The 26,591-nt window shown below is 54.4% G+C and overlaps 2 protein-coding genes across 2 annotated transcripts; one reads left to right on the top strand and one right to left on the bottom strand.

Annotated features, from left to right (window-relative positions):
- The first annotated feature begins 313 nt into the window (after window positions 1-313).
- Window positions 314-8,585, top strand: Cdca4 (cell division cycle associated 4). Its single transcript, XM_026405551.2, has 2 exons — window positions 314-398; window positions 6,547-8,585. The coding sequence occupies exon 2, from the start codon at window positions 6,553-6,555 to the stop codon at window positions 7,276-7,278; it is 726 nt and encodes a 241-aa protein (XP_026261336.1). The 5' UTR covers window positions 314-398; window positions 6,547-6,552; the 3' UTR covers window positions 7,279-8,585.
- A 4,859-nt stretch (window positions 8,586-13,444) lies between these two features.
- On the bottom strand, window positions 13,445-21,050 carry Clba1 (clathrin binding box of aftiphilin containing 1). The gene is made up of 5 exons (XM_026405550.2): window positions 20,181-21,050; window positions 18,770-18,915; window positions 17,103-17,232; window positions 15,448-15,564; window positions 13,445-14,168 (listed from the first exon to the last, which is right to left on the bottom strand). Exons 1-5 carry the CDS (start codon window positions 20,601-20,603, stop codon window positions 14,004-14,006), a joined length of 981 nt encoding a protein of 326 aa, XP_026261335.2. The 5' UTR covers window positions 20,604-21,050; the 3' UTR covers window positions 13,445-14,003.
- Between the last annotated feature and the right edge of the window lie 5,541 nt (window positions 21,051-26,591).

Here is a 26,591-nt window from a genome sequence, read left to right on the forward strand (position 1 = left end):
GAGCAGGAGGCGGGCCGGGGCGCGCGGAGACCTGGGAGCAGGAGGGGCGGGGCCGGGCGCGAGGGCACCTGGGTGCTGGGGGTGGGGCGCAGCGCAACGGGGAAGTTGGGGGCGGGGCCGGGCGCGAGGCCGTCTGGGAGCTGGGGCGGGGTCGGGCGCGAGGCCGTCTGGGAGTGGGAGGGCGTACGGCGCGGGGCGGAGTGGCGGAGCACGAGGGCCCAACGGCCACCGCAGCGCGGGAAGCTGTGTCGCCGAAGCCCCGCCCCGCGCGGGTTTGAACGGAGCCCCGCCCAGCGCTCGGCCAATCGGCGGGCGCGCAGCGGCGCCATGGCGACCCTTTGTGGGCGCTGAGCGGCTCCCGGGCTCCGAGCTGAGCGGCGGCCGGCCTGGCGGCGCAGGTGAGCGAGCAGGCGGGCTTTGGGGAGCCTCTGCACGTGCCGAGCGCTCGCGGGGTGGGCGGTCGCAGCGGGCTTCCCGGCCGCTGCCATGTGCGCGCTCGTCGCACCGCGACCCTTCGGGAGGGCAGCCGCCTACCGACCGGAGCGACGTCCTGCCGGCGGCCTCCTGCCCACGCGGGCTCCGCGCCCCTCGCCCACCCGCTCTCGGTCCACCCTCCGTCCTCGGCCCCTCTCCGTCGCCCCCCGTCCACCTCTCCTTCCTCCTGCTCCCACCCTGCCCGCTCCTGTGCTGGCCCTCTGGCCTCTTCCTGCCCGGTTTCCCTCCCGAGAGCGCGTGGGAGCGCTGGGCCTGCCCGGGGTCCTGCTGGCGGAGCAGCCGCGCCGGGGACCCTTCCTCCCCCGGGTGCAGGGCAGGCGTTCTTTGCCTTTGTTTCCCGTGTTATTTAGCTCCCAGGGGGCGTCCCTCCGCCTGCTGCAGTGGACTGTCCTCCCTCTGAGCTGGTCGTGGGCTGCCCTGGACAGTCCTGCTTGTTCTTTTAGGTGGGACCCGAAAAAGCACCAGAGACAATTTCAAAAGCTTCTCTCCCTAAAGTAGGGTCACCAAGGAAAAGGCTTTTCTGAGCACTTTCCGGAGATGCACTGGTCCAGACAGCCTCCGTGTTTTTTCCCCTGCTGGCCTTTGTGTCTGGCCTCTCAGTCCATAGGACTGAGGTAACCATTCTTTCAAATGAGCTGATAAAATTAAGATTAACGTCTTAGGAACTTAGTAATATGACTGTTTTGGTCACCATGTTTTCTAGTGAAAGACTAGAAAGTCAGCCATGACTTTTCTAGGCAGAGCAGCAGGTTTTATCTGGGAAGGAGGCCAGGAAGTTCCCCTCAGTTTGCCCCCGGAACCTGCTTCCAGGCATAAGAAAGTCTTATATCCTCTGAGCATCAAAAGTAATTGCAGCCAACTGGTAGGAGCTGTCAGCAGATGGTGGTGGAATGATGAACTCACATGCAGCCTCAGAGACCAGGGGGCTCTGCACTTTCCCACCTTGTTACATCCTACCTGTTTTTTTTTTTTTTTTTTTAATGATATATTTCACCTGAATCTGATTGTGTGATAGAAATTGACATTTTTAGCGTTTAAGCCCAATATCCATAAGAGTGGTTGAGATAAGAGCCAGGTCTGTCCCTGACCACCCAGCCCTCCTGATCAGAATATGGGGGTCTGAATTTTCAGCCACTAAGAACTGCTGCTAGAGTACAGTATGCAGCTGGGAGCGGTCCCCGTCTGTCTCCCTTGGGTTGCTCCAGGGGAGCAGTTACAGTCACTCCCCTTGCTCCTGGCTAGCTTCTGCTTTGCCTTGCTGCCATCTCAAGAGTTCCTTTGTTCACCTGGCCCTGTCTTCAGGCCTGTGCTTGGCCTGGAGGAGGCCTGAGGGTGGGGGTGGAGGGCTAAATCCTGCTGGTGTTGGCTGTTCTGAAGACACCAGTTGGTGGGATTTGGGTCATTTAACCAGACGTGGAAAGACTCTGGCTTCGTGGGAAATAAGGGAGGTGTGAAATAGCTACCGGACTCTATGTACAACTTAGCAGGAAGCTAAGCTCTGCAGCCCACAGGGTTTTGCATTGGAAGGGCTAAGCAACCTCAGGGCAACCACAGTGAGTTGTTCCCAGACTAGGCCAGCTGAGGAGGATCTGTGTTTCTTACCTCTGTCCCAGACATCCTTTAGGGCCAGTCACAACCATGCTTCATGCAACTTGGTCTCCGACAGAGAATCTGAATAGGGGTTCCTTACAAGTCTCCTGGGCCCACTGTTATCCCCTTATTCTGGATCACAGGTTTGGGGCAATAGCACTTTGGGGTCATGAAATTGTAAAAACTGCCCATGAACTCTTTTTTGTAGTAGTAAATGTTGTTTTTTTTTTATATTGGAATAACAATATTACCACTTTCTTGGGATTAGGAGCACTTGAAGTGGATGATATTATTAAAGTGCAGAGAAGGAGATCTGGCACACCTTACATGCAGAAGAGGCATTTGCCAAAATGGCTTTCAGTTTTAATGTGGTAGCCCTTTACCACATCCTTAGCTGACTTATTTACTTATTTTCTTTGTAATCAAAGTATAACTTAATACAATAAAATGAACAGATACAGTGCAATTCAGTGAATATTGACAGATATGTGCCCTATGTTGCTGAGGGGTGTGTCCCCACATCCTAGAGTCCCTCTGCCCCTTGCCAGCAGTTGCTACCCGCAGCAGCAGCACTGTCTGCCGTGTATTGCTATCTCGCCCACTAGGTTGTAGACTCAGGTGGGTCATGGACTGTGTATTTCAGCATAGGACCTTTGTGATCCATTCCTGTTGTTAACAGAGGCCTCTATGTTTTTTGTTGCTGAGTTGTATTCCATGTGAGACTACACTGCAGCTTATCCATTAGAGTCATTTTGGGGGTTAGGGTAACTTGGGATTGAACTCCCAGGCCTATTTTGTATTTTATTTAGAGATGGTCTCACTGAATTGCTTAGCAATTTGCTGAGGCTGGCTTTGAACTGGTGATCCTCCTACCTCAGCCTCCTGAGCTGTAGACTTTTTTTTTTTTTTTGGGGGGGGGGTGCCAGGGATTGAACTCAGGGGCACTCAACCACTGAGCCACATCCCCAGGCCTGTTTTGTATTTTATTTAGAGACAGGGTGTCGCTGAGTTGTTGAGCGCTTCACTTTTTGCTGAGGCTGGCTTTGAACTCATTATCCTCCTGTCTCAGCCTCCCAAGCACTGGGATTACAGGCATGCACCACTGCACACAGCAACTTGTTTATTTTTAATGTTTAAAGAATGTCCTCAAGCTGGGGCTGTAACTGGTGGTAGAACCCTTGCCTGGCATTCTCAGGGCCCTGGGTTCCATCCCCAGTACTGGGATGGGGGAATGTCCTCATCCCAGGGTGGTAAGAGAAGGCTAAGGGCAGAGTGTGAACCCAGCAGAAGCATGGATATGGAACAGGGTTACTCTGCATGTAGAGCAGTGAACTTAGAGAACTGGTAAAGCAGTAGGGAGAATTTTCCAGCATATTTGCAAACGTTAATGCAGAATAAAATTGGTAGGGTGGTTCAGTTCTCCCAAAAAGCAGCTCGATGTGTTCAACAGGTGCCTTTCAAATGTTTCTGCCCCTGTCCCTGGTACTAATCCAGGAATCAAAGGTTAGGAAACCAAGTGCCAGAACCATTGCAACACCTGAACTTGGAAACCATTATTACCTGTGACAAAAATCTAGGTGTAGGTGAGTGATGTGGCCTGGCCAGGTACAGCTGATGTGCTCCTGCAGACTCTGAGTGGGCACCTCCCCACTGGGGATCAGCCTTCCATCCAGGCAGAGCTGGCAGTGGACCTGCAGGGAAGGGCTGGGAGGAAGGGACCCACGGGTGACTGGCTTTCTCTGAGTGCTTAGGATTGTAGGACATTTTCTGTGCTTTTTGATTGTCAGCAAGCTGTCTCAGCAGCCAGGCAGGTAAGAACTGGTGGTGGATGTGTAGGAGCTGCTATAGATAGGGGACAGTTCCACCAGAGACAGAGGCAAGGGTGGGAGGAGGGCTATTTGTTTGCCCCTCTCTGACTAGTCCAACTCTGCAGCAGGGACAGAAACTAGAGCAGCTGTTGTTTTTATGTGTTGGCTGGTGCCTTTGTTAACAAGTTGCTGTTTAGCTTCCTAGAGAGCCTGTGGACTTCCAGGTTGTCCTGTAGGTCAGCAGCTGGCTTGTGGGCTCCTTGCTGCAGGGTATGGGTTAGGGTTCTGTTTGAATGTGGTCCAGCTGTTGCTGATGTACACATTCAAGTTCTAAGAGCACATCCTGATAAAGGTGCCTTGGCTTGCTTTCTCTGCAGCAGTGCCGTCCTGGCACGGCCTAGGGGCTGCTTACCAGCTGTAGCTGAGCACTGAACTCAGGCTTTTCACATTCTCTGGGGTCCTAGGACCACATCTGGCTTCCAGAACTCAGTGTGAAGGTCTTTGTTGAGTGTGCTGCCCAGGGGCTCATGACAAGGAGATAGGGGTGTCAAGGTCATTAGTTCTCAGGATAGTTTTTGGAGCTGTGTCCAGGTTTGAGGGGTGGGTCTTTGTCCTGCCCCATTCTTACTCCTTTTGTGAGTTGCCCCATGTGCCCCTGGTAAGCTGTCCTGACTTCTGGTGGACCTACCCAGTCATTACCTGGTTTCCAAAGTCAGAGAGGGCAGCCAGAAGTTTTGTAAACTAGAACTTAATTTATGACATTTGAGTCCTACATTAAATCTTGCAGTTGGAATTTTATGGTTGAAAAGAGAAACCCAGAACCAGAAGAGAAAGAGGGACTTGCCACGGAGGAATCTTTGGAGTTTAATTTTTTCCCCCAAACAAATTTTTTTCTGTGGTTTGACATAATCTTATATTTTCTTGATAAACTTGACCATTTTATACCAGTGATTTAAATGTGATTGGGTTTTTAGAAACAATAATTCTGTAAAAGTTGAATTTGCACCAAGACAAAGAACTTGAATGCTATAATACCAGACAGGATAGAGTGTAATGTGTCTTGGTGGTGAGCTTCTGTTCATTTAAGAACAGGTCCGCTGCTATGTGCGGTGTGGACCTGTGTAGGTGGTCATGCCACTTTGCTGCTGGGGAAAACCATGGCTCAGGCTTAACTCTTCAGTTTGAAATTCTCTAGTCCCACAGCAACTGGCACAGAGGCCCTGTGTGCATGACCCTGATGCTCCAGGTGGGTGCCAGGGGCAGTGGGGAGTGGGGTCCTCTGCAGTGTAGCACACTTGCCCTGGTGTAGATCCCCTTCACTCCAGGGATTTCTTGTGCCTGCCCTGCATGGCCCTCCCACCCCTTAGTTTGCCACTGCATAAATGTCAAGTGAGATCCCACAGGGTGTGGTCTCTTGGCCTCTCCTCGGCCATCCCCAGCTGAGGGGACTGTTTCCAGCATGGAGCTGTTAGGTGTGAACACTGTGAATGTTCTTGTATATGTTTATACACAAACCTTGGCTTTCATTTCTTTAGGATAAATGCCCAAGGGGTTACTTTAGTTAATAAAATTTAAAAGTGTTGCAAGCATGGGAGGTGATATCTAGGACTTTGAAAGGATATTCAGAAGGACAGGGGATCTTTTCCTGTCCTTCCCAGGGTAGAGCCAGCAAGAGAGTCACCACCAGGCTGTCCTGGGGAGGGACACTTGGCAGCTGGTTCTTCCACACTGCAGAGCTTACCTACCGCTTACTCCTGGGCCCTGCGTGGGGGACAGCACATGCCTCCCACATCAGCTCCCCAGAGCCACCCGGCTGCTCTCCAACCACAGGGAGTCATTGGATTGAAAAAAAAAAATCCTAAAAGTTTGCATTTTTAAAAGACTCTGTGAATAGTTTGATGAATTTATTCATTTATCTCAAGTTAGTTGAAATAAAAATGTTCAGCTCCTGCACGAGCATGGAAGGAGAGCCCCAGGTAATCACTGTGAGCCCCAGCTGTGCTGGGCCACTGTGTTACACAATATGAGAACAAGGGGGCTTTTCAGGGCCCTGGTCCCTTCTGAAGGTGCTGCTGTGGAGCCAGGTAATGCCTGCCCGCTGGAGGACATAGGCCAGTGTTCTGATCTGTGCATCTCTGGAGTATGATTTCCCAGTGAGTGTCCGCCATAAGGGACCATAATTTTGTTAGTGAACTCTCGAAGGGAAGGAGCAGCCCTTCTAAAACATGTAGGACTTTATCACTGGTGAGGATCCCATAGCTAATCGGTTTTTGGAAGGTGGACAGTATTGTTGATGTGGTCTGCAAGCCCTGTCCTCTCCATGGCTCTGTGTTCTGGGCCTCACCGCAGAGTTCCTCTTCTTTCACAGGCACAAATGCGTGGATTGTTTCATGCAGATTTTGAGCCTGGGTCTAAGAAATAAAGTTTCTCCTATTTCTGTTCATTTTTCTGTGGGTAGAAAAGTCATGCTACAGCCTTAAGCTTTGTTATTGCTGACAGTATGGCTATGCGTATATCACAGACACAACGCTGCCTTCCAGGACATGCCTTTGTGCCCATATGCAGATGCCCCTTCTCTCTTTGATGAGTGTCCTGGGGGCACTGTGCCAGGGTGTTAAGATGTGCTAAGTGGCGTCTTCCTTGGTTCCCACAGGGCACAATGTTTGCACGAGGACTGAAGAGGAAATGTGTTGACCAGGAGGAAGATGGGGAGGGTGCCTTGGCTGGCTTTGGCACTGTTCCTGCCTATAGCCTACAGCGACAGTCACTCCTGGACATGTCCCTGGTCAAGCTCCAACTCTGCCACATGCTGGTAGAGCCCAACCTCTGCCGCTCAGTCCTCATTGCCAACACAGTCCGGCAGATCCAGGAGGAGATGAGCCGGGATGGTGCGTGGCGAGGGGCAGCACCCCAGAGTGCAGAACGGGTGCCGCTCGACCGCCTTGTGTCCACGGAGATCCTGTGTCGCACAGCAAGAGGGCCAGAGGCAGGGTGCCCTGCTCCTGACCTGGGAGATGACCCCTTGCAAGGTCCAGTTTCTGAACTTTCCACAGTCAGCTCAGCACAGGTGCCAAGGAACACTCAGAGTAGCCTTTGGGATACAGGCAACCCTCGAGAAAACAGAGGAAGCTTTCAGAAGTCTCTAGATCAGATATTTGAGACCCTGGAGAACAAAAGTCCCAGCGCTGTGGAGGAGTTGTTCTCAGACGTGGACAATTCCTACTATGACCTGGACACTGTGCTGACAGGAATGATGGGTGGCACTAAGCCAGGCCTCTGTGATGGGCTCGAGGGCTTTGCCTCGGCAGCCTCACCTCCCGGCTCCAGCTGCAAGTCCGACCTGGCCGAACTGGACCATGTGGTGGAGATCCTAGTGGAAACCTGAGGCCCCTGGTGGGCTATGGACAAGGCCACATGCCCCAGAGAGCTTACCTGATATACTGTGGCCCATGTAGAAACGCAGGGCACCAGTCCTGTGCAGAGTTCTCACCACTGCAGCCTGCGTCCTGGCCCTGTGGGGCAGTCTGTTGATTCTGAGAGTGTCCTGGGACAGACTCAATGGCTCTGGCTCTGGCAGCAGAGGCCGGGGCTGGGAGCTGGAGCTCTCTGAAGGCTCTTCAGCCCTGGGCTAGGTGGCATCCCACAGCCCCAGGCCCTCCCTGTGCTGGCTGCACCTCCCTCGGAGATGTTGAGCCACAGGCTGCATTCAACCAACCTCATTAAAATCTAGATAGGTGAACTTTTAAAACTCAGTCTTATACATTTGGGGCAATATTTTGTCTTTTAAGATATATTTTTTAAATGTTTTATACTCTTAGATTTTTGCAGCTATTTTCTTAAAAGTCTATTTTTTGTATAAACATCATTTGCTGCTACATTAGAAATTTGTATAACCTGAACAATTGCAGTTGTGTATTTCATTGTTTGAAGGTTTAAATGGTCATTTCCCACACTCTGATGCAGCAGCGTAAGTGTTCTGTTTTCTACTTTGGTTGTTCGCAGGACCCTTATGTCATGTTCTGTGTTACAACAGAGGATGCTTAAAATGAGAACTACATGCAATTAGAACCCTCTTCACTAGACCTGCTCTGAAACTGTGTCTTTTTAGACTTAGTGAAAATAATGGAGGGTTCTGTTTATGCCTATTTATATATGTAAATACCACTGGAGGGGAAGGTTGGGTATTTGTGTGAAATCACAGGCACCATTTGATCTTAAGAGTCTGGTGTCTCAGCTGTGTCTTCCTTGAGGTGGTCACAGAGGGCGCCTCCCATCTGTTCCCAGCACAGTCCTAGCAGAGCTGCGTGCCCTTTTTAGAGCACACACATGGGCTGCTGTGTGCCAGGCATGTGTGTTTGGAAAGAGCGTGTGCCTGTGTGCTGTGGTAGAAATGCTTATACCTGCTCTGTTAAATTGGTGCTAGAACAGAATTGTAAGGTTAAATTTAAGTCCAGAATGAAAGAACTCTAATTCATGTCCTCTCAATCCGAAGGGTCACACAATGAAGGGAGCTGGTGTGGCCCTGTGCCTGGCTGTCACATCTCCAGATCCTTGTTGCCTGCCATACACGGGTTTTCTCGTGCCTCTTCTGACCTCCCATCTCTGAGCCTGACAAACATGTGGTTTTCCTTTGTGCATATGACCATATTTGTTTGTATCAACATGACAGTGATGGATGTAAACCTCACTTTATTAAAAATATCCAGCACACAAAATGGGAATGGTGTGAACTTCACCATGTCATCCTTGTTTTGTTTTCCTCGTTGGTTTCAGCTGTAATGTCTGTCTGTCTATGGAGGTAGGGAAAGAACTTCACTTGAATGCATTAAATAGTCAGTGGATGGTTTTTCTTTTCCTAAGCTTGGCGGGGCTTCTGCCAGTCTGCGGTCCAGGGATCAGGCAGCGTCACCGTAGCAGGACTGGCCATCTTTGGATCCACGGAGGGCCGGCCGCCTCCTGGTGGTGAGAGTGCTGCTTCTCCTGGAAGCAAAAGGGTGCCTGCTGATAGCTGAAGCAGTGTTTGCTTTTTTTGCAGCATTTCTATTGCAAATCTCATGTGTTCAGTTTCAGAGGTGACTGCAAGGTATTGCTGGCATGGCAGGCTGGCAAAAGGTAAGATGGAGTGAGGGAACCAGCTGACCTCGCGCACGGAAGCCTGGTGCCCCAGTTCCTACACCAGGCAGCTGCCTCCCCTTGTCTACCAGATGGTGAAGAACCTACGGGACTGGGCAGTGTGGTTGTTGTTGGTGGTGGAGAGACCCTCAGCCAGTCCCCAATCGCCGGGCTTATAGACCTAGGCCTGGGAAGGTGCCTGCTTCTGCAGTAGTCCCCGTGGCTCATCCATTGTTTTTCAGAAATTTCTGGCTAAGTTTCATCATGTGTATGTGTTTTTTGAAGAGTAGATATAAGTAATTGACTGGAAGCAGTTTTCCAAACATTTGGTAATTTTGTTTACAAAATATCTATATAATAAAAAATATAAATTCCAGTTATCTAAACTCTGTAGTGTTTTGTGGATCTGCCTCCAGTCAAACCCTGACCCCTCTACCCTGAGGGGTCAGGGTATTTGGTTTTCAACTTAGTTGACAGGTTCTCGTAAGGCTAGGGTGCATGCTCTAATACACAAGTATCGAGGTGGGGGCCCAAGACCAGGGAGCTTGCTGCAGAAGCCTTGGGAAGCAGCCCTCCTGCAGGGTTTTACACCCTCAGCCTTGGAGACCCTTTGCCTTGGAAGTGCATTAGATTTTTAAAGATTGAAAAGTAAAGCACTGATTTTAAGTATGAGCACCAGTGCACGGCTGCAATCCAGCCACTCCACAGACTGAGGGCTGGGGTGTGCTCTGTGGTGTGCACCAGGGATGAGGAGAACAAGAGAGCCTTCCACAGTGTACTGTGCCACACGTCTGCCCAGGTTCTCAGTAGAGGCAAGAAGGGCAGGGCTGAGGCAAGTGGTGTCTGTGAGCTTGAGTGTGGCCCCTGAAGGCACTGCAAAGCCTGCAGGGTCAGCCGTGGGGAGCACTTGCCTGCAGATGGAACTGCACTGCGCAGTCCTCTGTTGAGGTTCAGCCTGGCCACTCCCACGGAGCCCCGCTGCTGCTGAGGGCCCTGCTCCCCTGCAGGTGACCATTTCTGGCCCATACACTTCATCCTGTGCTGCCCAGTAGGCAGTAAGCCCCACTACTCCATCTGCCCTCCATGCCTCCCGAGTGAGCTTCTGCTGACCAGCCAGGCCCACCTCTTGCTGATGATGTCAATGCCTGAGCAAGAGAATGGAGAACCTGATGGGGGGTGGGGGGCGCTGGAAAGCTCAGAGGAAGCCCTAAGAATGAGGTGCTCAGAGCAGACCCTTAGCATGGCTGCATGGGGGGTTGCTGCCTCTGTGGGCTGTACCTCGTCTTTTTTGTAAAAATCCCCCAGATGTGTAAATGGCAGCTTGCAGCAGCCTTGGGGCTAGACGCCGTGTTCCTGTAGTCAGAATCTGGTTGGACCTGCTGACTTGCTGCTCTGCAGTCAGCAGGGCTGTGGGGGACCCACAGGTGAAGCCCAGAGTGAGCTGAAGATGCCACTGCAGCTGGACTCAGGGCAGAAACTGGGATGGGACTGAAACATGGGTATCTTGCTGCCTCCATAAGTGGCTTCATGTGCTCTTGGCACCTGGCAGCTCAAGAAAGCTGCCATCCTGCCTGTGTTAAGCTGGGGGACAGGCAGGGCCCAGGCTCCAGGGGAGCAGATGGCCCTGGGCACTGGGTGCCCTGAACTGGAGCAGGCCTGATTCTTGGGAGGCTCTGCCAAGCCCTCACCTCTCCTTCTAGCTCAGGCTGTTGGCCTGGCCCCACTGGGTCAAGGCACCAAGTAGGACACACAGCGGGAGCATGGGCCCATGGAGGTACCAGGTGCATGATCTGGTACCCTAACACACTCAGCCTGTGTGGTGCCCGTCACCTCCTCTCCAGCCAGGGTGAACAAGGCTGGGGTATGGTGCACTGCCCAAAGCCCAGCCCCTGGTGAGGAATGAGCGGGGAAGGAGCTTTCCCTCTGGGCCAGCCTGCTGTTGCTGTGGGAAGCTGTTCAGGGTGGTGTGGGAGGGGCATGAGCAGCTGGAGGAAGGGTCAGGTGAGGGCTGGGGACTGGCTGGGGTCCACTGGCACCCAGCACCCAGGGTGTCTGAATGTCTGAGGACCCTTGCTTGCCCCGCCCCCACATTCCTGTGGTGCAGCTTCCTAGGGAAGCACCTGGCCTTTCTGTGCTCTTCCCGAGGGCCACAGGGTCACAGCTCCTGCCAACACCTGGCAGGGGTCCCCTTAGACACAGCCTACAGTTCCCTGTACTCCACTGGAAGGACCCAGAAGACGGGCTGTACTTCAGAGTAACTGAGGCACGCTGTGCCCACTGAAAGCCCCTTGTTCACACTTCACATACTTCACGTAGCAGCAGAGGGGCTGTATCAGGCCCTTGAGCCTGTTGCCTAGGTTGGCCAGTTGTAAATACTGTTTGTCTTTTGTTTTTCTGAAATGTGTATATATTTATTTTGGCAGTGCTGCCCAGGGCCTCACACATGTGAGGCAAGTGCTGTGCCTTTGAGCTACTTTCCCAGCCCCCTGAAATAATTTTTAAGCTAATCCGAGCTATAGAGGCCATTTTCACCTTAAAAATCCGGTTAGCCTTAGAAAATAGAGCATGTTTATACATTGACAGTTCCATAATCAGGAAATAATTCCTGAATATTCTCTAATACTCAGCTCATGTTCAGACATCTCTGCCCTAAATTCACTCCCCTGTACCACAAAAAACAAAAACAAAACAGTTAAAAAGGACATTTGGGACAGTGTTTTGTTTTTTTTTTTTTTTTTTTTTTTTTTTTTTTGGTACTGGGAAATTAACCCAAGGGTGCTGTATCACTGAGCTATACCTCCTACTTAAAATTTTGAGTCAGGACCTTGCTAAGTTGCTGAGGCTAGCCCAGGCCATCCTCTGCCTCAGCCTCCCAAGTCAATGGGATGATGTCAGGCTACCTTTTCAATTTTTAAGAACAGGTTTCAGGGTTGGGGTTGTAGCTCAGTGGTAGAGCGCTTGCCTAGCAAGCATGAGACACTGGGTTCGATCCTTAGCACCACATAAAAATAAATAAAATAAAGGTATCATGTCCATCTACGACTTTTATATGTATAAATTATAAAATGAACAGGTCCCATGCAGTGGAGTTACCCGAATCGCACCCCCTGGGTGATGGTTTATTGGAAAGACTGGTCACACAAGCAGGGTGTGGCCCTCCTTGCCTCACAGCCCCCTCATGGGCCAATGTGCTGCTGCTGTAGGCAGACAGCCCAGGACCCGGCATATCCCCATGCTGTGTGTCCCTGTTCATTACTGGTTCTTCCAGTTAATCTTTTAAATGGGAAAATTCGTATCTACAAAGGTATGTGCTGTTTTCTGCATGATGGCTCAGGCCCGTTAGCAGCGTGTCACCTCAAGAGTCATCCTGCTTTGTAGTGGGAACACTTACAATCCAAGAACGTAACTGCTTGTGCAGTGGGTCTCCCGAGGGCTCATCTGGTGGGAGACGGCACCCTTGCCCCTGTAGCCGCATGCCCTTGGCTCCTGTGAGGGTGGCTTCTCTGGTCCACCTGTGCCTGGGGTGTGTCACCCAATGGCGTGCCGAGGGCTACCCCAGGTGGCAGGTTCCACCTGGCTGGTGGATAGCAGTACTCCCTCATGCATGTGTACCACCTGCCTTTACCACTTGTTTGTGGGGGCCATGCGGCCCATTCCTCCCCTCTATTGGGGAGTAGGCCACAAGGAAGTGGGCCTGCAGATGCCTTCCACAGCCGGAACTGGCCATCCCCGGTAAGTGCCCAGTAGCGGGGCTGGGATCACACAGGCTATGTCTTGGGGGCACCTCCATGCCGCTCTCCATGAAGGCTGCACTGCACTGTGCTCCAGCCAAGCGGGCAAGGCCCTTCCTTCGGCCCTCACCAGCAGGCCTCGGTGTCCTACCCACACTTCTCTGAGCAGGACTGATCTTTGGGCCATTTGTGTGTGTGTGTTCTGAGAAGTGTCCCTCCAGGCCCTTTGTCCACCTGTAATTGGTGACACTGCCCCTGCAAGGTCCGCATTCTCCCTGCTGCCCGCCTCCCTCTGCTGTGCAGAAACTGCCTTTTCCTTTCTGTGTGCTGGTCCACACGTCCTCTGGTTAAGGGCGAGAGGTCAGAGCAGCTTTCCTGACATCTGGTGCCATGGAAATGATCTGAGCCACCCCTTTGTTGTGGGCCACATGGTATTGATGCACAGCCACCTGGGGTGACCAGGGACAGCCAGCTTCCTTCCTCCTGGCGGGCACAGCAGCTATCACCTGCACCTGCATCAGTGGGTCAGGTGAAGGGAAGCTGGCACCTCCTGAGCAAGTTGGTCCTAGAGTGGCCTTGGTACAGAGACAGCAGGGGCTCTACCTGGAGTGCCAGCCCCCAGCATGGCCTCTGTAGCCCCTCCAGCCTCAGGTCTCCCCTTCGGGACAGAATGTTGTCATCAGTCCTTGCAGAGTCAACCAGTCAGCAAGAGCACAGGCTTACTGAGGCCCTTTATTAAGTAAAGCTCTACAAAGTCAGTGCTGCCTGCTTGGCCCTTTCCTGGAAGAAAACCATCTATGCAGGAGATGACCAGTGAAATACACTTGCCTACCCACCTGGGCCTCCAGGGCTGGCGCAGTGTGGCCTCCCAGCCATCAGAAAGGCCTGTCCCCAAGGCCACCAGTGTGAATGCGGTTGGGGAGTGCTCATGGCACTTCCAGGAACAACACAGAAGCCCAGGACCTCCTGGGACCAGGTGCCAATGCTGTTTCTCAAAGTGCAGCTGTCTCCTCGGTGATATTTCAGTACATGCCCCACTTTGGGCCAGGTCTGGGATCATCCCTGACACCCTCCACCAGGAGCAGGTGGCATCTGCTGGGCAGGCCGCAGTGCATCCAGAAACCCCTCCCCTCTGCTTGGGGACTGGCTCTGCCCAAGACACCCCATGCTTCCTGATCAGACCTGAGGCAAGGGTTTTGAAAGATCCTAGGAAACCAAACCCAACCAGTGAGACGATGTGAAATGCCTACATGACATACTCCTGTTTCTAGCACACATCCCTGTTAAAAAACGCCAGCTTTAGGTGACGTGGAGGGAAAACCTTCTTTTCCTGTGGACTTGTGATGTGCCGCCCGTTTCCATGCAGGGGTGTCTTCAGAAAGAGGCTGTAGGTAATCAGGCTCCCCTGTCTGCTGCCAGGTGTCCCTGAGAGCTGAGAGGAGGGCAGCAGTCAAATACAAGTGCAGGTGACCAGAGGTGCCAGGTTGGCATCTGCCCTGCCCACCTCTGGCCCCTCAACAATCTCTCCTTGGTCACCATGATCCTAAAAACTTCATTGTGCAGTGCAACCAGAGAAGTGCACAGCGCTGGTGTACTAGGACCAAGGCCACTAGTGGCCCACCTATCCCTGGCCTTCTCCCCACTGCAGCGAGCCACTGCTACCTGACTTCCCAAGTGAAAGGCCAGCTTTCTTGCCATTAGCACTAGTAACTGAACCCAGGGCATCTACTACTGAGCAACACTCCCAGCCCTTTTTATTTTGAGACAGGGTCTCATTAAATTGCAGAGGCTGGCCTTGAACTTGGAATCCTCCTATTTCAGTGTCCCAAGTGTTGGGATTGCAGGTGTGTGCCATGGTGCCAGAAGAGCCGGTCTGTTTCCTAAGTAGGATCCTGGCCCTTATCCTGGGTCTGGTCCCCCTACCCTCCATGCTCCCAGCCTTGCAGTTCCCACATCGAAGCTGCTGCTGGACCTCCTCACGTGCTGGCTACTGTAAATGCCACAGCTGCAGACAGGTAACCTGTTGTGCTCAAAGACAAATAGTGTCTACCTCGAGGCTTCTTCCAAAGAACAGAGGGACCCAGAGTCCTCTGGGGCCTGTGACAGACCTGTGTGTGTTCATGCAAAAGCCTTCCTGGGTGCCTGCATACCTGGCACCATGTGCCAACCATCAAGGCTGCAGCTGGCATCAGCTAGGTGGCACCACACCTGCCCCAGACTCCCTCGGAACCTGGCTGCATTGTCCTCCCACAGAGAGCTGTGCCTCACTGCTGGCCCTCCCCTAGCAGATCTGTAACACACACTGCCCAGTGCCATGCTCTCCCACCTCCCACTCACACACACAGCCCTGTGGCTGGGCCTGGCCACCTGCCCCTCCTGTAGCACCTGATCCAAGCTGGGCATTAGACGCCACCCCAGATGAAAGAGAGGGCTTCTGGAACACAACCTTCCACCTGCCCTTCTTCCTGCCTCGAGTCTCACTATGAGGGTGGCAGCAGGTTTCTTGAGGAAAGCTGCTCGGCTGACTTCAGGCGCCCACCCCTGCCCAGGTGGGAGATCCAGGGCTACCCTGCCTGCGGTGCAGCCTTCCTACCTGTGCATTCTAAGTGCCTAGGCATCAAAGAAGAACAGAAGCCAGGCTCGGTGAGGACACAGGGAGCTGTGTGCAGACCCAGCTTTGCCTCCTGAGGCCTCTCCTGTGGGGTGCTCACCTTCGTCTGGATCAGGGCTTTGCAGTGGGGCAGATCGAAGGTGCTGAGTGCCAGCAGCTCTTCAGGACCTTTGAGGGCAGGACCTTCTGAAATGTGACCCTGGTCTCTGGAAGGACTCTGAGGAGACAAACCTCTATGTCACACAGCTGACAGGGTCACTGTTTCCTCTCACCTTCCGTTTTAACCCGTGCCCCTCTACCTTAATTCTGGACATGCATAGGCCCTGGGAGGGTCAGGCCAGGGCCCTCCCTGCTCAGCGCTGCCACCTGCTGTCTATCATCTGGTTCAGGGGCAGCCAGACCTGCCTACTGTGGTTCTAGTGTGTCCCCCAGAACTTCTGTACTGAACACACAACCCCAAATTCACAGTGTTGATGGCACTTGGGGTGATCGGGGTGGAAGGAGGCTATGAGGTGGGGCCCTCCTAGTGGCACTAGTGGCTTTATAAGAAGAGAACTGAGCTGGCGTGACTGCTCTGTTGCCTTGTGATGGCTGGCACCATGTTAAGGTGCAGCAGACAAGGCCCTCACCATGCCAGCACCATGCTCTCCTTGGCTTCCATACTCCAGAACCATGAGCCAAACAAAATTCTATGCTTTACAATTACCAGGCATTTTGTTGTAAATAGAAAATGGAGTACGACGGTGTTCAACAGAAACGCCCTCACAGCCACCTGAAGGATGAGCACCCACAGCCTGCCACCATGGTAGCTGTCCTGCCTGAGCCTCCCCTCCAGAACCCCCTGGTACTGTTTCCCCTGCACCACTAGGCCTCCTGACCAGTCAGCATGGCCATCGTCCACATGACTATCTTCACTGGGGCCATGAGGCCCGCCTTGTCAGCTCCTTTTTGAGTTCCATTTTAAAAGTTTCCACCTAAGAATGGAGGGCTGCGGCTGGGGCTCAGTGGTGGAGCACTTGCCTAGCAAGCGTGAGGCACTGGGTTCCACCCTCAGAACCACATAAAAATAAATGAATAAAGGTATATTATGTCCATCTACAACTAAAAAACATTTTTAAAATACTCAAGAATGGAAAAAGATCTGTTCTATATTGACTGCTGAAAGGTGGCCCTGTCACTGTTTCTTGATGACACAGGCCTGATGTGTGTATCCTGGGCTTGGCTGGCTCTGGGCTGCTCCTGCCTCATGCAGCAGCAGCTCCTGTCTATGAGACTACCTCTGCCCATCATGGTGCACACTGGTCATCCTCCACATTCCAAGGGCCTCTCCCTCAGCCTCATGCCTGTGCCCATACTGGAACTTGCCCTTGTCCCCCTCAGCAGGCCCTGGCCTAACCCCAGCACCTCCTGCAACACCTGGGGTGCAAGCACACCTTGGTGGTTTGCAGTGCCCTGCAGAGTGCTCCCGCCCATGCTCTGAACTTCATGGTATTCCACCTCCACACATGGCACCTTCCTCCTCTCCCCACCAAGTCCATGTGCACCCTGTCTCCACATCTGCACCCACTCCTGCAGGACCCCGCACCAGTGTCCAGGTGCTGCCCATGACAGGCACACCCACACCCCTCACCACCAGTGGCCTTCTAAGTAGTCAGTGGCTTCTGACCTCGGGACAGTTGGCCTTCCAGTGTCATTTTCTCCACCACCCTCCCTGTCCTGGGCCCAGAGAAGTTTCCACCCCCTGAACCATGTCACCTTCTGAGCAGCTTCTATGCCAAGAACCAGGAAGAGCTTCTCCTGGCAGTGAGACTGGCTCCAGAGGCATCGCGACGCAGACATGGTGCTGGTGTTCTGAAGGGCTCGCCAGACTTTTCTAGATTCAGAACTGGAAAATAGATGAAGTCACTAAAGATGAACTTGAAAGCCTTCTGAGCAGGTCAGGAAGCCCAGTCTCACAAGCAGAGGAGCACCTGGCACAGGTGACACTAGATGGCACCCCTTCAGGGGCCCTGGCCACCTCCTTCACTCAGACACACACCCCTGCGGTCAGTGTTCCTGATGTTGCCCTGCCTCTTCTTTCCACAGTGCGTCCCAGCACAGGAGGCCTGTTCTCATCAGGGAGTGTCTTCAAGGCCAGATGTTTGCTGTCTGGTTCACTATTACAGCTGTGCTGGCCACAAAACCCATGTTCCCAAACTAGGAAAACACTGAGGGCTCAGAAGAATGGATGAAGAAACGAACAGGGTATGGTCACCATCACCACCAGACACTGGGGCAGAGGGGCCTGCTGGTCAGAAGCTTTAGCCCTAGTGAGGACATGGTGGGTATCCGACAACACGGGAGCAGATGGGACATGTTAAATGCCTAAATCATTTCCCAAACACGCCAATGTCTCGGAACATGCAAACAGGGTTCTTCTCCAGCCCAACGACATTCACCACCCTCTCCTGAGTGTCAGCCCTGCCAAGACTGACTCTAGAACCACTGTGCCTCTAGGGAATGGTCTGCCAGTGCCACCCCGAAACCCTATGGCCTGAGGGGCCACTCTTGAGGCAGGCTCTCCCTGGGGCTGTGCCAGGCAGGAGCAGCACACACAGGGAGACAGGCATGTGGACAGTGGAGGCCACAGCCTTTCAGGCTCCAGGTGTCTCTCCCTAGACCACTGTAGCAGGCACACTGGGAAGGTGCTGGGTTACTGCACAGCAGTGGCCATGATGGGTCAAGCCAGAGCTCTGAATGGCCTGCAGAGCTGTGATAAAGCCAGGCCTGTCCAGACATGCACAGACCCCCATGGCTTGCTGACCTGGCCTTCCCCACATTACTGAGGGGCAAAGAAGCCTGCTCATCTCACTTTCTCCCCTCCTGGGGTCTTAGGCCAACTTATCTGGAGCATCTCAGCCCTTCACTGTCTCACCCTGGAGCCTGCTTCTGTCAACAGGTGCTGGAAGCATACCCTTTCAAAGCCACTGTCGGCACCCACTGCCAAGTGCACCTGATCTCTTTGGGAGCCCGCAGCCCTGCAGGCAGTACTGGAAGCACATGGCCACCCGTGGGTTAGTGGACAGCTTGGGGGTGTTTTCTACAGCTCTGTGGCTGAGGCTCATGGGGCTGCCAATGACCACTCAACCAAGTACACCAGGGCTGCTCTGGGGCCCACCATCTCTCCCATCCTCTCCTGCACTCATGCTGAGACACAAGAGGGCTGGCACCTGGGCCAGCTTGCTCAAGGCGTGCAAGGTCAGCACTGCTGGAGCCTCCAGCTGTGCTGCCAGCTCCCCATAGGACACTGTAGCCTACAGGAGGCTACAGGGGCAGTGATGCTCTCCAGGAGGCACGCACAGAACTTTGTGCAGCCACGTTATCAAACAACCGTGCAGGTACAGTGCTGCCATGGGGTTCTTAGTTCTGTTGGTGTTCATTACCACAGTCTATGTGCAGATGCAAGGCCAGGGTCTTCTTCACTGCTTATGTCCAAGAAATGGTCTAAGGTGGAAACATCTTCAGTTGCCTGTTCAACTGTGACTTCTTGAAAAGCAAACCTAAATATGTTCTCATACCTGAGAACAGGCTGGAAAGAAAGAACATTCCAGAATCAGGAGAAATACAGGCATTTAGGTCACATATTCTGAGTAATTAATTTTGATACAAAAGAAACCTGAGCTCAACTGTGCAGTCAGTGCCACCATCACTTGACACAGCCTCTCCTAAAACCTCTGTTCGCTATAAAATCACAGTGAAAACAACAGAGCTCACAGGAGGTGGGTAAGGGCACAACTCAGAGCTCATCGGAGATGCAGGGAAAAGGTGGCTTTTCAAACACTGGTACAATTTTTCATGTGAGCTGGCTGAGAAGTTCACACATACAATGGAAACAGCCTCACCTTGAAAAGGCCCTGAGGTTTGTAGGCAGTCAGGTGAGGGGTCGGGGACAGTCTGAACTGAGTAGTGTCCTAACGCCAGGTGGGATGGGGGTGGTAAACCAGGTGCTGGTAGTTATCTGAGGGGTGCAGGTGCAAGTTTTATGTCTATCAACATGCCTCAGCTCTGTGGGGTGCAGGTGTTCCATTTGCCTAGTGTTTCCTGCAAAATTCCGGTATGCTCAAATGTTCCTTAGTGCATCAATTGCATTGGAAAGGAGTCCTAGTTTTAAAACAAGTGTCACAGCAGAACTGACTGTCCCAAGAGCGGGTCTCACTGAGGGCCAAGAAATCACTGGTGTAGGAGAGTTTGGATTACCAGCAATACCTTTTACTTCCCTCCTGACTATTGAACTTATCTTTTGTTCCCTGGTGTGTGTGGTGAACCATCTGGGAAGAGATGGCAAAGAGAAACAACAGAAGGAGGAGAATGACCAGCAGAGAGGAGCCAGAGGAGGCAAGGGTGGGCACTGAGTTCTGAGGAGCAGACAGAATGAGGGGCTGGGGCTCAGCTGGCCAGCTCCAGTTCCAGGGCCTTGCACAAAGCTATATGTGATTGTGTGACTTTAGGACTTGGGACTTTATAAGCCAGCAGATTCAGAAAAAGAGCTTCTTCCCCATAGACTCTGAATGAGGCCACACAAGTACCACCTCTGCTGATGGGAAGTGGTCATGGAAAGTGGCCCAGCTTGGGTTGCCCCCACCTGGTCTTGCCCAATCCATTTCTGCAGGCTCTGCTGTCAACTGGTTCCTTCTCTGGCCTTGTGAGGACAGGACAGGCAACCCTATGACAAGGGATGAAGGCCAGAGAGAAGAGGCCCCTCAAAGGCTGGTAGCCCCTAACCCAGTGCCTGATGCCTTTGAGAGGTCTTAGGGCATTTCTCACTCCGTCTGGTGACAAAGACCACAGAAATACCTCTGAAGATGGGTGGGAAGTGATTCCTGTTGCCCCGGATCCACCCTGGTGTGGCAGGTGAGAACCACCTTCCTTTAAGGCAGGAGTTCCTAGTGGCTGAGGATCGGTGGGTCTTTCCAGGAGTTCAAGGGACTGAGGGAGTCCAGACTTGGCTGAAGATTCTCTAAAGCCTTCAAACTCCCCCCACGTGCTGCTGAGCTCCCCGGCGTCGGTACAACTAGTGGTGCAAGTCGGAAGGCCCTCTCCTGTTGGGGAGCTGCTGGCTTTCCCACCTGGCACAGACAGAGGACCCTCACTGTAGATCCTTATCCGTTCCAAATTGTCACCACTCTGTCCTTCAGCTGTGTAGCAGTGGGAAACCTCGGCCCGTTCCCCTGTGAAGTCACTCACGGACTCTCCCCACCACTTCTGCCGGTCTTGCATCTTCGTGCGGCCAGGTCAGCAGACCAGAAGAGGAGCTGCGCACGAGGCATACAGTTGCTGGGCTGAAGCTGCCCAGGGCTGCGCTAGACAGGGCCTGGGGTGCCGCGAGCCACGCTGTCGGGGCCGGCGCGGCTTCCGGGCGAGTGCCCACGTGCTGCTGTGTGCCGAAGCCGCCTGGCCGCTGCTGACCAGTCCAGCACAGGGGCGTGTCCCGCGGCCAACCAAGGTGCTGGACCCGTAAGCCCACCGGCAGGACCGCTGCAGTCTGGAGCGCGTCTTGGGGGCCCCAACGACAAGGCGGGCTCCCGGGCTCTAGCGCCAGGCCCAAAAGGGAAGAAATGGCGCGGCGCTCTAGAGCCCCGGAGCGCGTCCCTGGCGGGAGGGCGAAGGGCAGCCCCACGCACTTCTCTGTGGCGGCTGCCCGCATCCCCTCCGGCCGCGCCAGTGTTGCCCGGCAACGGCGCGCGTCGGTCCGCTTCCGGTGCCCGCCGCCGTGGCGTCAGCACGCTGCCTTGGGCGTGGTCTGCCCGCCGGGCCCACCCCTTGCTCGCCCCGCGCTGCACCTGCGGTGACCCCTAGAGCGATGGTGCCACCTGGCCGGGTCCTACGTGCCAGCCCGCAGGAGAGCTTCTCGCTTGATGATCGCGCGCCCCGCGTGCCTTTGTGCACCCCGGTGCATGCCCACATGGAGCGCACACACTGGAACAAGCAAACGCGGGCTGCCCGCTTCGCCTACCGCCGCCGCCGGCCCTGGGTCGCACTTTCTGGCCTTGGTCCCCTCATCCTGCTGCGTAGACGCTGTAGGGGCGATTGTGCTTCTGGGGAAGGATTTTTCTACCGAACTGGAGGCTCCCTGAGGACCAGGGACCAAGTCTGTCTTCTCAGAACCTATCCCTAAATGGCTCGAGGTTGTAGGAGAATGAGGGTCCACTGCCTGCAGAGCTCGAGAGGCACGATCCCCCCGTCTGTCACTAGCCAGCTCCCAGAGTAGGACTAGTTGGGGTGGAGGGACAGTCACCCCCTCCTGCTGCCACCTGCCCCAGCGTAAGGGCACTAATGAGTGAGTTTTGCCCTCTGCCAACTGCCTCCCTAGGCATTCCTGGTCTTTCCCCATCTGTCCACATCCCCTGCCCACACCCCTAGGCTCATGAAGTCAACTTGTGCTTCACTCCTTGTCCCCTGCAGCACCCCCAGACTGGCAGCCATACTGGCAGCCATGTTGGCCTCCTCTGGGAAGGGGAGGGCCACCTCCTTGCTCACCCCACTTCCCGCAGCCTTCTTGAGCCCTGCAGAGGTCTGTCCTTGCATGACTTATCCAGCCTCTCCCTACCCTCAGCCACACTACTGAAAATTTTGATTTAAAAAATGACAAGATGAGATCATTCTCTGCACCCTGGACCACAGCCTCCTGACACCACCACCCCACACACTTCCTGAGAGGCAGAGCAGCCTGGCAATGCTCAGGGAGCCTTGCAGTCTGACTGCTCGGGACTAGGCCTCTGCAGCACCGCCCTAGCACCCATGGTGGCCCTGCAGGATGGGGGGTCAGACACTGGCTGGGCTTGCAGACAGTGGCTCCACTTGTCTCATTTTCACCCGGGATAGCCTCAGTCAGCAGTCCTGCTGTCTGTCCAACTCCCCTTTCCCACTGGGCTTGCCACCTTGAAGTCCAGAATTGGAAAGGGGATGAGAATGCTGTCCTCTTAGGGGCTGAGGTCTGGGCCCAGATGCCCAAGTGAAAAGGGGAGTGGGTCTGGAATGCTTTTCCAGCAGCTTCCAAGTCCTCTGGCGCAGCTTTCATGGGGGATGCGTAATGGCCTTCAGGTGGTAATAGAGGAAACCACTCAGGCACCAAACAATGGCAGGTTCCAGCAGTACCTGACCATGGGCTCAGGCGGGGGCCACCTGCACTTCTTGATATGGTAGATGAATGATGTTTTGGGGAACATCACTCAGTATTTCCTAATCCCTGGTAAGCTGGGTCTTCTGAAGTGGAAGGGACCTCACATATGTGATTAAAGCAAGGCTTTCGAGATGAGGAGGTAGTCCTAAATTATGTGGTTGAGCCCCGCATAATCATGGGGTCCTCATAAGGAGAAAAGAGATGGAAGGTGTGGTGGTGCATCAGAAGGCAGAAGCAAGAGGATCACAAGTTCAAGGACAGCCTCGGCAACTTAGCAAGGCTCTGTCTCAAAAGAAAAAATAAAAAGGGCTGGAGGTGTGGCTCAGTGGTAGAGCACCCTTGGGTTCCATTCCCAGTACTGCAGAAATAAATAAGTGAAGTGCTGGAGACACAGCTCAGTTGTAAAGTGGCCCTGGGTTCAATCCCTAGCACTGAAAAGGAAAGAAAGAAAGTGGGGGGAGGGAGGGAGGGAGGGAGGAGAAAGACTGGGAGATAGGTCACGGCTAGAGAGAGAAGATACAAAGGTGCAAGCAGAGGCTGAACAAGCAAGACCACCAGCCACGCAGGACCACAAGCCCCGGAATACAGGCAGCAGGAGGTCCAAAGGACCAGGAGGCTGAACTCCCCTGCAGCCTCCAGAAGGAACACAGCCTTGCCGCCAGCACTGGGAGGGAGGATGAGCTTGTGCTCTTTTTAACCCAGGCCAGGTGTGGCATTTTGCTGCAGCAGACATTTGGAACCATTATACCTGGATGACCCCTAGTAACCACACTGAAGAAATGCTGTCTTGAGGAAGGACCAAGGTGACCCTGACATTGGGTGACCATCCCTGGCTGCAGGAGAGGTGGGGCGGCCCTGGTAGCTGCTAGGTGGCCTCTGCCACTTGGGCCAGCATCTGGGTGGAATTTCCTGCTTCACAGCAGGGGGCATGAGCCTGGGCAGGACCTCCAGGTGCATGGGCAGATCAGGTAGCTGCTCAGATTTAATTGGCTCCATGTGCTGAGAACAGTGGCCCAAGAGGAGTGATTCCTCGCTAAAGTCAGGAGGCCATGACTTCCCCAGGAGGAGACCAGGCTGGTCTCCCAGCCTCCTCTCCCTCTACTTGTGTCTACCCCCAAACCCCAGTCCTGCTTAGAGCCAAACCTCCCCTATTCCATCCTCAGGAGGAAGGGCCACCCTGGGCCCTGGAGCACCTGGAGCAGGCGCCACTCTGCCTAGAGTCCGTAGTCACCCTGGTGGATCCTGGCATCACCAATAGAAAGAATTGGCTGAGCAGGGGTCCCTTGCCCCAGAGATACCCAGGTGTCCTGCTCCTCCAGGATGCCTAGACTCCAGGGAGATGTCCGTCCCTGCCTGTGTCAGCCTGTGGTCCCTGGGTAGAAGGACCAGCCCCGGAACTTGTGTGACCCTGTGTCCTGGTCCTAGGCATGTGCTGAGCTGTACAGGCACAGAGGAAGGGACCCCATGCCCAGCCCTGAGTCAGGCTCTTAGCTTTGGGGGAGACTGAGACAATTAGAGACAGGGCTGCTGGTTGTGTGGGCCATGTGCCACCTGCTCATGGCCAACATCCTCAGACCCTGGGCCAGCAGGCCTGGAACCATCCCCAACATCTCTGCAAAGGACGAAGCGGGCTAGGGTAGCTGAGGAGTCCTAGATGCCCCCACTCCCTCTGGCTGGGCTGGGCTGGGTGAGGCTGTGGCGGGAGGAGCAGGGACAAGGCAGAGCTATTTTCGTTATGCTGCTGCAGTTACTGCAAGGAGGCATCAATCATTGATGCTCTGGACATCCCGGCCTGCCTGGAGATACGCAGGAGAGCAGGGGAGCATCCAGTGGGGGGCAGGGTGACATGGCCAGCTCCTGGCCCAGGCCCCACCTGGGAAGGAGAGAGAGCAGGGCGAGTTCTGAACTGGCTTTGTGTCCTCATGATGCTGGGGGGTGAGGGGCACTGCTTCCGGAGCTGAGCCCTGCGGCAGTGGCCTTCCCCAGCTGGCACATGTCCCCAGAGGGGCACTTGTGTGTGATAACAGGAAGTCCTGGCAGTCCAGGGCTCTGCAGTGGATGAAGGTCAGGCTTCAGCTGGTGGGAGGGATGGGGATGGGGCAAGATACACTTTGTCCCCGCTTCTGCTTGCTGTGATCCCGGGGTCCAGGCTGGGCTTCTGAGACCTGGCCCTGGGTATCAAGGTCCAGCTTGTGACTGGCCCCATCTGTGGGTAGGCCCTCTCAGAGATAGCCTCAGGGAGACAGAGCCCACAGTTCCACAGGGACACTTGGGGATGAGTCTGGCCCCTGAGGTGGGGAAGCTCTCTGGGCTGACACCTCAAGTTGTCTATTCCACAAGGCACTGGCCTAAGACTTGCGAAGGGGCTCCCAGGAGGGCAACGGCAGGCAGGCCTGGGTTAGGGCGCTCAGCTCCCTCTGACAGCCAAACGGCAGCCCCAGCACTGGGGGCAGAGCAGAGCTAGACTTCACCTGCTGGGGGAGGCAGCCCTGGGGACAGGGCTCATGCCCCCCTCAGTCTGGAGTCCAGGGCTCTAAGCCAGCTGGAGGCAACCCAGGGCTGCAGATGAGCAGGACTCCTGCAGGACAGTGAGCATATCTTGAGCTTTACCAAAGCCCAGGGTGGAGCCAGCACCCCTAGGCATGCCCTGGCCAGGATCTGGGACCATCTCTGTGCCAGGAGTGGACAGGACCAGTGGACACAGCTCAGGGGATCTTTGCTTACCCAAAGTGGGGGTGGGGCCGGGGCATGGCCCTCTGGGTGTGATGCTGTCCCACTCTCAGGGTGGCACATGGAAAGGCTTGGTCCCACCAATTCAGTCTTGAGGGCTGTACTGCTTTGCTGAAGGGGAATACAGGTAGGGGGAGCATTAGGTGAGCCCAGGGTCACACCAGGAGGCCACCCCTGCCTCCTCTCCTCCACAAAGTGGACAGGAGCCACTACAGCCCTGTGGTGATCACACCGGATGATCAGAATGTGTCACATGGAGTGAGTCCACTTGATCTGGGCAGGGCCCAGTGGACCACATGGCTTCCCTAACAGCATACACCTAATGGGGTAGGGGTCACAGTTGGGCCTTTTCCATAAGGCCCTTGATTCCACAGACTGGCCCTTGTTCCCAGGACCTGTCCATGGACCCAGAAGCCAGATTCAGACACAGTGGAACAGCAGGCTGGGCAGACACAGGGACACATCTGGGACACAGGGACACAAATACCCAGGCACATGATGGTTCTCTCTTCCTGAACCCAGGGCGGTTCCCCAGAGGAAGGGGTGAGACCCTGTGCCCCTGCCTGAAAGACAGGGCTATGCCCCATTGTGCCACTGGAGGAGGCTGCCAGGGCCTTTTCCCAGCAGTGACTCCATGTCCATCTGACCTGCTGCTGGCAGCCTGCCTGGCAGCTGCAGTCTGGCTAACGGGAACTGCCAGAGTGAGTCATCCCATCAGCTGGCTCACCTGGGCCCTACTGGTTGAGCAAGGTCCCCATGTGAGTCTGAGAGCGTGTGCGTCTGTGTGTGAATGTGCAGGTGTCTGCACTGTTGTGCATATAAGTGTGTGTGCGCCTTAGTGTGTGCACATGAGTGTGTCTGGGTACATGTGAATGTCTGCTGGACTGGGAGGTATCCAAGGTGGCCTGCGGTCTGTGTACTGGTGTGTGTATGACCTTGCTCACAGCCGTGTCTATGTGGCCCTTCTGTTGCAGCCTGGCCCCTTGGAGCTTCTCAGCCTTCACTGCCCCCCCGCAGGCTGCCCCCTGCACCAGCTTCCAGCCACAAGAATAGGTGTGTGTGAGTGTGTGTGTGTGAGTCCAGCATGACCAGCACATTGCCAGGAATGTTTTTTCTTGGTAGTAGCTGTCCTGTCTGGGTTGTACCTGCCTGCAGTGCCTCCAGGGTGGCACATGGGAGGGCTTGGTCCCAGGATTCTGCTTCTGGCCCAAGGTGTCCTCAAGTCTATGCCAAGCTGGGTCTCAGTAATCTCTCTGCTAAGAGAACTGTTGGGCCCTGCCCTCCATGCCCATCCCCTATGCATGGTGCTATGGGGAGCCCAAGCAAGCTTCCCAACTTGCCCCACTCCAGGCCTC

Source organism: Urocitellus parryii, chromosome 6 (assembly GCF_045843805.1).
Source record: "Urocitellus parryii isolate mUroPar1 chromosome 6, mUroPar1.hap1, whole genome shotgun sequence".
Lineage (NCBI taxonomy): Eukaryota > Metazoa > Chordata > Mammalia > Rodentia > Sciuridae > Urocitellus > Urocitellus parryii.